Raw genomic sequence first — 12,388 nt, 5'->3', positions numbered from 1 at the left:
GCAAGCACTCTACCAACATCTTTACATCACCAGCCTCCAAGAACCTTGTCTTAGATTGATACCCTTACTATGGATTTCAAAGAAGTCTGACTCAATCCAGCAAGCCACTCTTAGAATATCAGCATGAAGAAAAGTGATTTTAGAAAGCAAAGATGCCAAGTCATAGAGTTCAGGCTTAAAACCTATCATCAGTGGTTCATTCTTTTTAAATACAAGTATCCACCTCCCATAAATTCTCACTGTGTCTTACATGATTACCTTCAGCTATTCCCAACACTGAAAAAAGACAGCCTTCATAACACTGTGTCATTTCCATCTCTTTTCTGAATGAACAATAGGGCAAAGATGCCATTTATTTGTACAGATAAAAGAGCAGCCTTTAAAGTTAAGATCTAGCCATGCACGGTGGTGCACGCCTTTACTCCCAGCACTCAGCTGGCAGACGCAGGCAGAGCTCTGAGTTTGAGACCAGCCTGGTTTACAGAGCTAGTTCCTAGACAGTCAGGGTTACACAGAGAAACCCTGTCTCAAACTAAAATCATCATCATCTAATGGATTTTAGTCTCAAAAAGGTAATCAACAAATGTTTTAAAATTCCTATTGTCCTCAAGGCTCTGTACTAAAAAACAAGCTACAGTATGCAGACCTCACATACTTAATATAATCTAGTCTTAGTTTGATTTCTAAGTTTTATTTTTTTAAAAAGATTTATTTTATGTGTACAGACATTTTGCCTACATGCACAGATGTGCAAATCACATGCATACCTGGTGCTATGGATCTTCTGGACTTGGTATTACGGACAGCTGTGAGCTGCCATGTGGGTGCTGAAAACTGAACTTGGGTCCTCTGGAAGAGTAGCCAACACTCCCAGTGATGAACATATCTCCAGCCCTTAGTTTCATTTCCATAGTCATTACAAAGACTATGACAAAAATCCACTTGGGGAAAACATATTTTTTTTTTCATCTTACAACTTTTAGGTAACATTCTATAACTGAAGGAATTCAGGGCAGAACTCAAACAAGAACCTGGAGATAGAAACTGAAGCAGAGGCTATGGAGAAATGCTGCTTACTGGCTTGCTCAATCCACCTTCTTATACAACTCAGGACTACCAGCCCAAGGGTGGCACCACACACAGGGGCATGGGTCCTCCTGCATCCATCACTAATCAAGAAAATGACCTCACAGGCTCGCACACAGGACAATCTGATGGAGTCATTTTCTCTGTGCATTTCCCTAATCCCAGATGACTCTAGCTTTTATCAAGCTGACAAAACAAACAAACAAACAAATAAATAAATCGGTAGATCCAGTGAAGAAAAGGAAGGCTTGAACACATAAAATGACAATTGACAATTAAAATGTCTTTTTGTTGTTCTTGGTTTTTTGGGGTTTTTTTTGGAGACAGGGTCTCTAATAGCCTTGGCTGTACTAGTACTGGCTCTGTAGACCAGGCTGGCCTTGATTTCCCTTGCTTCTGTCTCCCCAGTGCTAGGATAAAAGGCACGTAATACCTTGCCTGGATAAAACTGAAAATTGTCAAAGGATCTAGGAGCCCAATGTCAGAGAAAAGACAAGACCCTTAAGAAGTCAGTTACTTCACAGAAGCCTACCTTTTCAGCCTACCACAGTACTAGCTTTGTTGTCCTTATATGCCTAATATGAATGTACTGCAAATCAATTCAGAAACGACCTCAAAAATAACAAACTTCATGAAACTTTTACAAGTGACTGCTTTTTCAGAGATCCTGAGTTCAATTCCCAGCAACCACATGGTGGCTCAAAATCATCTATAATGGGATCCAATGCCCTCTTCTGGTGTGCCTGAAGACAGCGACAGTGTAATCTCATTTACATAAAATAAATTTTAAAAAATCTAGTAAATTACATATGGTGCTACATGTTAATAATCCCAGCAGTTAGGGGGCTAATGCAAATTCTGCTCACAAAGTAAGTTTCAGGCCAATCTTTGCCATAATAGAAGTGTTTCTTTAAAAATGTTTAAATACAGACAGACAGACAGACAGACAGACAGACAGACAGACACTCAAAACAAAATCACAAAAACAAAGGTAGAAATACCTGACACTGCATCTCCTCAGTTCTGATTTTCAACCCAGCCGTGGAATTCTCAGTTTCCCCATTCACTGTGCCTGGTTCCACAGCCAGTAAGTCTAGAGTTCTCATCGTGTGAACATACAGATCCTTGTTTAATTTCAGGGCTGCTTCCAGGACCAAAATAGAATCAGCAGCTTGTTCTTTTAGCTACAAATATTTAATAACAAAACCACAACAATTAGTAGGGCTACATAATAAAACTGTCTCACAAAAGCTACATACACGCCAGGCAGTGGTGGCGCATGCTTTTAATCCCAGCACTCGCAGCACTTGGGAGGCAGAGGCAGGCGGATTTCTGAGTTGGAGGCCAGCCTGGTCTACAGAGTTCGTTCCAGGACAGCCAGGGCTACACAGAGAAACCCTGTCTCGAAAAACCAAACAAAAAAAGGCCCCCCCCACACACACACACACAATGACTTAACCCTTTATAACATGCACAGACCTAAGATTAGAAGCATTCCTACATGCTAACCTGTTCCCAAGACCCAGCACTGCAGTCACTGCCAATACTCACCACTTTCAAAATATTTTCTGTCAGCTCTTTTTCCTGCTGCATCTGATTCATGCTAAAAGTGAAACGATTGAAGATCACTCAAATAACTCTTAAGACATGAATGTACAAGTCTAAATTTAAGACTATCATTTTTCAGCACGAAGTTAATTTTTTAAAAGTATGTTAACACTTTTTTTGATTTAAACAAATAAATCACATATTATTATGACAATCATTAATTTACCAGAACCTTCTCAAGTATTTTGCATAAAACTTTCAATTTAGGAATAAACCAAACTAAGCATAAAACACACCTATTACCCATTAAAGTTGAACAGTAGAGCAGCAGAGTCAGAAGAATCAGAAGTTTCAAGACCAATCAAGTTAGAAAACTGAGTGCAGAAGCCACTTTGAACTACATCCGACCCTGTCTTTAAAACTAAACAAACAAACAAACAAAAAAAAAAAAAAAAAAAAAAGGAGAAGGAAATAAACTAAGAAAATGATATTAAAGCTTACTGACAACAAACGCTCATTTATTTAAAGAGACGCAGAGGGTGCAAGTGAGGCCTCAGCTGTTAGAAGCACTTGCGTCCTTGTTGCTCTTCCAAAAAGACAAGGGTTCAGTTCCCAGCACCTATATAGTGACTCAAAGCCTAGTGTAATTTAAGTTCCATGGGATCCGGACCTTTTGCCCTAAAGCATCAGACATGCACATGGTACAATTACATATGCAAACACTCAGCAGCATAAAATAAAATTACATCTTAAAAAAAAAAAGGTACAGAAGCTGAGCATGATGACACTAATCTTTAATCCTAGCACTCAGAAAACAGTGTAAGGAAAACTTTGAGTTCAAGACCAGCCTGATCTACATTAGTGAGTTCCAGGCCAGCCAGCCAGAGACACGTAAGACCCTATTTCAAAAAAAAAAAAAAAAAAAAAAAAGTAACAGAGAATGAGTCATATGAGCTTATGGGCTGGAAATCACTGATGGCTCAGTGATTAAGAGCACTGGTTGATCTTCCAGAGGTCCAGCTTCAATTCCTAGCACCCACATGGCAGCTCACAATTGTCTGTAATTCCAATTCCTGAGGACCTGGCTCCTTTACACAGAGGGAGAACACCCATGTGCATAAAAGTAAACAAATCTTTAAAGAAGGGGGGGGGGAATGGGTCATATTACAAAGACTGTGTCATTGCTCAAGTCCTAGCATAATGTTGCCACTACCTGGAATACTGGCAGTTCCCTCCCTAGGTGGCTTGCTGCCTAGATGGTCCTTCTGAGCTCTACTGTGGTAGAACACTGGGTGTGGCCCCAGAGTTAATTGCTGGCCCCTGCTCCATCCTTTCTTCCTTGGCATCCTGGCTCATGAAGTGAACTATCTGCCCTGACAGAGACTTGCTCCAACTGTACTCAGGCACAAGTCCTGAAGAATGTGGCTAATCCTTAAAGCCTGTGCCATAAATTAGCCTATTCTCTGTGTAAGTGTAAGTAAGTAAATCTCACTCATATCAAGGCAGAAAGTATGGTGTCTAGCTCTCAAATGGGAGGAACTGCCACTTACAATTTATGAATTGGATTTAAAACGCCATATTTAATCAACTTTTGCAATGAAAGTCATACTGTTAACACTCGTAAGTATTAAAAGAATTTCCCCAAGTACAAAACTAACATACATTAAAGACAATTTAATTAATGGAGGGGGGGGGGAAAATCTTCATACTCAATCCTCCAACTCCCCTAGCTCCATCAACCCAACCTCCATGTGGGGCCCGCCCACTTCTGTTCCACTTCCTCTGTAACATGCGTTAAAAGCCTATAAAACAATTTTAAATTATGATGAAAAACATCACAAGTGATGGTTATATCAGCCAACTTACACATTTAGTTGAGGGGGTCCAGGTTTAGCCTGTTTGACAGGAAAACTACTTTGAACAATTGTCCTAATTGCCCTAAAGAAAAGATAGGGAAACAATTAATAAAAAGGCCAGTTCAATAATAATCAATAGAGCTTTAAAAATGTGAGATTTCATTCACAGTTTCAGTAATACACTTTTCATTTACACAGCCATAAATAAAATTTCTCTACTTTCAGGTTCACAGTTCCAAAGATGCCCACAGAGACCCCTGGAGCAAAAGGAGTTCCTTAAAAGCACAATTTCTGAAAGCCATCATGCAAGGAAAGGAGGCACCCACAGCAGGCTTCACCACTCACCATCTGTTGTAGAGGAGGATGGCCATGGCAGTGGTTGGGGGAAGGGCAGCCAGATCCATGTCCACATGCTTGGTCCCTGGCGGGACTTTACTGATGCACAGGAGCTCATTCAGCAGCATATTCAACACCGGAACAGACAGGCTTAAGAGAGGCAAAGATGCATGTCTGCATGTTAGCTGCACAAGCCACACACAACACAAACCCCACTATGAGTGAAAATAATCCTACATTGTTCAAGGATCCATCTGCAGGTTTACTTATTAGATTCCAAGACCTTTTACTATGGACTTAAACAGAAAAGGGAACAAAAGATGCAATGCACATCCCTCACACACCTTCAACTACTCAACGGATCTTCTTCATGTCTTCTCTACTTCTCAAACTACACAGATTTCAGATTACATCTAAAAAAATTTAGCTTCCCTTTTTTCAAATAAGGTCCTGCTAAGCAACCTAGGCTGGTCTCAAACTGGCAGCCTCCCCATCTCAGCCTCCAAGATGTTGACTTAGCACATGTGTATACCACCACAACCTGCAAAAAGCAAATTCTTAACAAAATGACATTAGTTATTTCACCCAGAAATAACTGACATTTGCCAGCACTCAGGAGGGAGAGGCAGAAGGATCTGTGAGAGCAAGGACAGCCCGGTCCACACAGCAAGATCCTGTCAATACCACCACCATTACCACCACCAACCTACCACGCCCCCTCCAAAAAAGAAAAGCAAGTAATTTACTTTATCATCAAACAATCAATTAGTTAGTTGGTTTCAGGAATGTAGTCAATGCTTTACTTGTCCAACATACATGAGGTCAGAAATTTAATTCCCAGCCCCCAAAAAACCTTCACAGGTATTCAGTTTTCCAACTGTTTCATATATACCATGTGTGTATTGATATTTCATATATTACCATGGACACATATGTCTCTTGTGGTCTATTAATGGTCAGGTTTCCCTTTGGATTAAAAATCCTGGAAATCAGACATGGTGCTGCATACTTGTGTTCCCAGCATTTATCCAGCAAAGGCAAGAGATGAAGAGCCCAAAGCCATCCTCCACTACAGCACGTGACATCAACCTGGGCTACAGAAGATTATGTTTCAAACAAGCAAAAAATGGTAAATTTACTATTAAAATTTACTATTTACTATTTAATTTTTTAAAAAACTATATTTAAAGCTGAAGAACATATAGCAGAAGAAAGTGTTTTGAAACACTACACTGATTAAAGCATAAATCTCAGAAGCAGAGTGTGGTGAGACCCAGCTACAAGGCAGAGAGATTTTGAAACCAGCCTGAGCTACACAGTGGACTTCTGCTTAGGAAAAAATGTCTATGACCTTAGAGTTTATTATAACCGTGAAAAACTGGAAATAGGCTAGAGAGATGGCTCAGTGATTTTAGGGGCAACATTTCTTCTTACAGGACCTAGGTTCAATTCCCAGCACCTCATGGCTACTCACAGCTGTCCAACTCTAGTCCCAGGGATCGGAAGCCCTTTTCTGCCTTCCCAGGCACCAGGCACATTTGCAGTACACAGACATAAATCAAACCACCCATATACATAAAATAATTAATTAAAAAAATAAATAAAAAGACTGGGCGGTCATGGCACACACCCTCTAATCCCAGCACCCAGGGATGCAGAGACAGATGGATCTCTTGAGTTTGAGGCCAGTGTAGTCTACAGAACAAGTTCCATGAACAGAAACCCTGCCTTCAAACATAAAGTAAACCGGGCAGTGGTGGTGCACGTCTTTAATCCCAGCACCTGGGAGGCAGAGGCAGGTGGATTTCTGAATTCGAGGCCAGCCTGGTCTACAGAGTGAGTTCCAGGGCAGCCAAGGCTACACAGAGAAACCCTGTCTCGAAAAAACCAAAAAAAAAAAAAAAAAAAAAAAAAAAACAAAAAAAAAAAAAAAAAGTAAATTATGAAAGAAAAAACAACCTGGAAACAAACTAAATTATTGCCAAAGAGGGACAGTTAACGACACTGCGTAGCGGTTCGTGGTGAAGTGGGAACTTGAGGCCGTTTTTAAAATAAAGTTCAGGCTGACTTTGAACCACTGGATCTTTTTCCCTCAGCTTCCCGAGTGTTGGGATTAGGAGTATACATCACCACATACAACTAGTTAATATTATGTTAAGTGAAGATACAAATCAAAACATTATACAGGGTACAATAATGTGATTTACAAATGTAACAAGTTAGGTATGCATAATCCCAGCAACTCAGAGGTAAAAGCAAGGTAATCACGAATTCAAGGACCTCTTTAGTTACACAGCCTAATCATGGTCAGCTTGTGCTACACAAGATCCTATGTCCCCCCAACCCTCTCAAAAAAAAAAAAAAGAAAAAAGAAAAAAAAGAAAAGAAAAGAAAAAGAAGGGGGTACTGGACAAATGCTCAGTGGTTAGAGCACTTGTTACTCTTTCAGAGGATGTGGGTTGGGTTCCCACCACACACATGGTAGTTCACAACCATCCATAACTCCCAATTCAGGGGATGTGATACCCTCTTCTGACTTCTGAAGACACTCACACAATACACATCCATACATGTAGGCCAAGCATTCATACACATAAAACAAACCAAAAAAAAAAAGTTCAAATAAAAAACTCAATAAAAATAGAAGAGTTGACACATGGCTTGGTGGCAATCATTCCTAACACTCCCAAGGCTTAGGTTCAGTCTGACACTGTAAACAAACCAGAACACTAGGCAAACCAGGACAAAAAAATACACAGAAATGTTATTTCTGTCTCTCTAAATTCTTCAGGTATTCTTTTTTTTTTTTTAATTGAGAGAAGGATGAAAATATGTAACTTTCTAACCATAGCTTTGAAACTATTTGCTTTTAAGCAAGTAAATGCTGATTTGAGTAGTAATGTTAACAGTTTTGGGGAGGAGTGAATGATTCCTGGCTAAAAAAAAATAACCAAATTCAAGAGTAAATCATCTGCTACATCCATCAGTAACCTTTATTCACTGTCATCAGATGCTTAGGCTGAAACATTCAAAGTCTGGATTTTCTCATGTTACCATGCCTGAAGCAATAAGTAACTCAGCTATAGCCTACTATCGGTAAAAAACCTTGCCTAGGACACCAGAGGCCCTGGCTGCAATTTCTAGTACCACGAGAGGAAAATCTTCTCTTTACTTTAAAGGGTGGTTTATCTACTGTTCAACCCATCATGCAGCTCTGCTATAGAGTTGGATGGTCTGAGTTATCCTGCTGTCCTGTCTGGTCCCTTAACCTGAGGGCTCTAGTGAATCTGTTGCCTCAGCCTCAAGGTGTTGGAACTACACACACTTCTAGGTTTAAATACTTTCTGAAAACCTTTTTTAAATGTTTGAATGTTTTGCTATGAACATGCAGAAAAGTAATTTATTTTAAGCCACTATCAGAAAAACACTAGAATATAGACAGAAACAAAGACATTTAGACACTGCTTCAAATATGCCATTTAAATTTTGATACCTTTTCTCCAATATGTCTAAATCCCACTTCAAATGTGCAGCAACTTTAAGAGCAAGAAGCTTGAGGATGCGATTTCTCTTGTTGTCAGGTGGAGGCTGGACTTGGTTCTGCTCATTAACTGAAGGTTTGGAAGCCTGCTCTAAAAACTGAACTATAAGCTGAACTGGTGCAGGATCTAGAATTTAAGAGAAATTAAATTCTTAAAGTTTTCATTATAAAAATGCAAAAAGATTCGCATATACTAAAGAATACGATACACAGGGTGGGGGGGACCCACAACATCTGGAGGTGTGGTCAGAGACAGCTGCAGCTTGCTTAATATGCAAGATCTGGGGGTGAGGGGGGTAGGTCAAAAAAATTAATAACAAAGCATTTTACAGGGAAGAACTAAGCAGGTTCCCAGTTCAAGATAAGACCAATGCTAATTAGAGCAAAGAACTACTGTCTTGACAATTAGGGGTCTTTTACTGAGCTGTCTCTGGCTTTGTTTCCCACAAGGAGGAGTAGAAGCTAATGCTACTTACCTCACCATTATGAAGGCTCCGTTAAGGAAGGTAACCTATGCAAAGAGCTAAGCACGGAGGCTTGGCACCCTACAAGCTCTTAACAAGGTGCCAGTAAGAAAGCTCTAAAAGCATTAAGATACACTTGGTAAAACTGCCCGACTAACGATGCCAACTTTTCACAAAGTAGTCTCCTACAAGTAAGGCCAAATTCCGATGAGCACTGAGCAGAGACTAAGGTAAAGAGCTTACATTGTATCTTTACAAAAATGCCCGGAAAGAGGAAAAGAGCATGCCCCTTGCCCAGCCACATTTATGCAAATACTGGTATCCCTGTACAACAACAGCCACCTGGCGACTGCACAAGCAGTTCCTGTTTCGGGTTGTTGTTTTTTTTTTGTTTTGTTTTGTTTTTTTAAGGGGGGGCGGGGTATATTATTCGGGGTTCAACAGTAAAGTACACAATCCCCTGGCTGAATAAACAAGAACCTAAGGCTACGGCTGGCTCAAGGCTCCGCAGAGCCGCGATGGCTAGCTTCTCCTCTCCCCTCACTAAATCAGCCCCTAGAGCACGACGGGTGCGGGCGCCCTACGCTGTGAGGACCGCGGCAGCCAGAAAAGCCTTTGTCTGAAACTTTCCTCAGACGCTGTGCGGCGACGCTCGCGGCTGGGGCACTGTCGAGCTGGGCCCTGCCGCGCCAGCCAGGCCTCAGCCCGCGGGGACCAAGCGAACCCCGGCCGCCGACCACGCCCGCTCGCTCACCGGGGCAGGCTTTGCGCAGATGCTTCTCCAACAGCGACTCCTCCAGCAGGAACTCGAACCAGCAGGTCTGCGGCGGGGTGCAGGGCCGGCTGGAGGTGGCCGCCTCCCGGTCCGCCGCCTCCGCGCTCATCCTGCCCCCGCCGCCGCTGCTCCCGCCGCCTCCTGGCTCCAACCTGACCTTCGCGAGGGCCCTTTAGCCAGCGAAACCGCCCGGAACCTTTAGACCGCTCGCACGGCCCAAGATGGCGCAGTAGTCTCCCCGGAGCCCGTCCCGGATCCGCAGCTCGTCAGGCTCTCGACCAATCGCTGCTCGACTTCGGAGGAAAGGGGCGGGAGCAACAGACTGCTCCGCCTCCTAGCTACCTTGGAGTCACCTGGCCCTGCAGAAGCTAGATTCTGTCCCGGCTCTCCAGCTTCTCTGGGAGTTCCCAGAAAATGAAGCGAGTTCGATGTCTTAGTAATAAGACAAAAGAGGCCAGATCTAGTTGCCTTGTCTTGGTTGCTTTACTTTTTTGAGATTCCTTCCAATCTAACTCCTCTCCCCGTTTCCCAAAGTAGATTACATACAGTTAGATCCAACTTTTCTGCGACTTCCCGGACTAAGGACCTAGTTAATTCTCCTCGGATCTCCAGTCTAGGCACAGTAAACCCTATTTTACTTACGTGTTCCGCCATTCTGTAACGTTCTTAAGTGTCGTTATCAATAAAACTAAAAAGCAAAGTGTAGTGGGGCATGCCTGTAAAACCCAGCACTTAGGAAGCAAAAGCCAAAGGATCCCTTCAAGTCAGGGACCAGATGGGTCCTGATAGAGAGTTCCTGGAATCAGCTGACTGGCCAGCTGATCTGGCCAAAATACATCCAGAAGAAAGGTTGAAGAAAACTCCCCGATACCCTACACACACCCCATAGAAAATTTCACACATACGTGTTACTAAAGATTGTTTTCATAAGGGACCCTGAGAAACACAGAAAAGTTTTCAGATTTAATCTGTTTCTTTTAGATGCCTCTCCTTCTGTTTTGTTTTGCTCTGTTTGAAACAGGTGTAGCACTGTAGCCCAGAATGGTCTGAAACTATGTAGCCAAGGCTAAACTTGAACTTGCATCAATCTTATTGAATCAACTTACCAAGTACTAGAATTATAGATCACCAAGTTCTTTGTGGGCTTTTTTTGTGTGTGTGTGTGTGTGTGTGTGGGTGGGTGGGTGGGTGGGTATCTGTTGTTTTGTCTTTAGATTTCTTTTTTAAAAAAATAAAATAAAACCATGTATAGAATACGTAAAACTATTCTTTAATATTCTGGAGGTGGAGCTTATGTCCTTTAGGAATAGCTGGGATAACAAGCCTGTGATTGGTTTACGCTTTGTTGCAGCTTTCATAAACCAGCAATAAATTGAAAGCTATTATAAAATCATGTCGATGCTTTAAACTTCTTTATTACTTGTTAAAAAAAAAAAAAGTATCTAACTGAATGGGGAACTGAATGAGACCTCAGCAACCTGAAGAAATAAAGCCAGTCAGTGTTCACTGGTTGCCATGTTAAGCCGGGGCTGAGTTTCTGAATCATTTTGTCTTTAAATGACAACTCCCACCCTCATCCTTTAAAGTTTAAAGTCTTCTATGGTGGCAGACAAGACTGGCAAAGAAAGTGGCTGGACAGATACCTCCAAGTTGACATTTTCAAGTTGCACAGAGGGAAGATACAATCCTCTGGCCAGTGGGAGGTCTGCTACTGCCAACCGAACCTCTTTCTCTCACTTCAAGTAATAAACTTTTATGTGTCAGGATTTAAAGCACAAATTATTTGGTGTATACATTAGATGAAAATTCACAGTATACTTCTAGGATTGGCTCTCAGAATTTTCCTCAGTAGCCAAATACTGTCACATTAATACGTCACCGGACGATCACAGGTTCTCTTTGCCATTCTTTTCCCTGTGCTGTTATGTCACAGTTGTCAGAGACAGAGCCATCCTGGCATGAATCTCTAAGTCTTATCCATATACTTTCAAAATGAGGACAGATGTAAGTGTGCTAGCAGACAATGTGATTTCTTCCAGTAGGCCTTCTCAACCCTGGCCTCTTGTACATGCCTATATTCCCAGCATTCACAAGGTGTAGAATGATTGATAAGTTTGAGGCCAGCCTTAGCTACATAGCAAAACTCTTAATAACAACAAACCAAAACTCTTATACCACATATAAACAAATCAGAGAATACAGATCTTGGTTCCTCCTCCTCTTCCTCCTCTTCCTCTTTTTCCTCCTTCTCCTCCTCCTCTTCCCCCTCTTCAGATTTATTTTCAGGACCTGGAGAGAAGGCTCTGGAGTTAAGAGCTCTGACTGCTCTTCCAGGTCACTCAGGCTCAATTCCTACACACAGGGGGCTCACAAACATCTGTAACTCCAAATTCAGGGGATCTGACACCCTCTTCTTGCTTCCTCGGATAACAGGCAGACATGTGTGGCATAGGCATACACACAGGCAAAACACTCATATACATAAAATAAAAATAATTAAAAGACTTTTTTCTAAATTAGTGTGTGTGCACCCTGGAGGTCAGAAGAGAATGTCATCAAATCCCCTGGGAACTGAACTCTAGGCTTCTGCAAGAGCAGGAAGCACCTTTTTTTTTGAGAGAGAGAGAGAGAGAGAGAGAGAGAGAGAGAGAGAGAGAGAGAGAGAGAGAGAGAGAGAGAGACTGAGACTATGTAGCTCTGGCTGCTCTGAAACTCCCTATAGACCAGGCTGGCCTCGAACTCACATACCCAACCTGCCTCTGGCTCCTGAATGTCATGATTA

The 12,388-nt window shown here is 41.9% G+C and overlaps 1 protein-coding gene across 1 annotated transcript in view; it reads right to left on the bottom strand.

Annotated features, from left to right (window-relative positions):
• The window catches only part of Ints8 (integrator complex subunit 8), a 48,751-nt gene extending 38,887 nt beyond the window's left edge, over nt 1-9,864 (bottom strand). The window contains exons 1-6 of the mRNA XM_076924188.1: nt 9,586-9,864; nt 8,320-8,494; nt 4,836-4,976; nt 4,501-4,572; nt 2,638-2,689; nt 2,088-2,270 (exon numbers count right to left, since the gene is read on the bottom strand). Coding sequence (XP_076780303.1) covers nt 2,088-2,270; nt 2,638-2,689; nt 4,501-4,572; nt 4,836-4,976; nt 8,320-8,494; nt 9,586-9,715 — 753 coding nt within the window. The 5' untranslated portion in view covers nt 9,716-9,864. The remainder of the gene's footprint in view (nt 1-2,087; nt 2,271-2,637; nt 2,690-4,500; nt 4,573-4,835; nt 4,977-8,319; nt 8,495-9,585) is intronic.
• Nucleotides 9,865-12,388: the final 2,524 nt, after the last annotated feature.

Source organism: Arvicanthis niloticus, chromosome 25 (assembly GCF_011762505.2).
Source record: "Arvicanthis niloticus isolate mArvNil1 chromosome 25, mArvNil1.pat.X, whole genome shotgun sequence".
In the NCBI taxonomy this organism is placed as follows: Eukaryota; Metazoa; Chordata; class Mammalia; order Rodentia; family Muridae; genus Arvicanthis; species Arvicanthis niloticus.
This window is presented reverse-complemented; position numbering and strand designations above follow the sequence as displayed.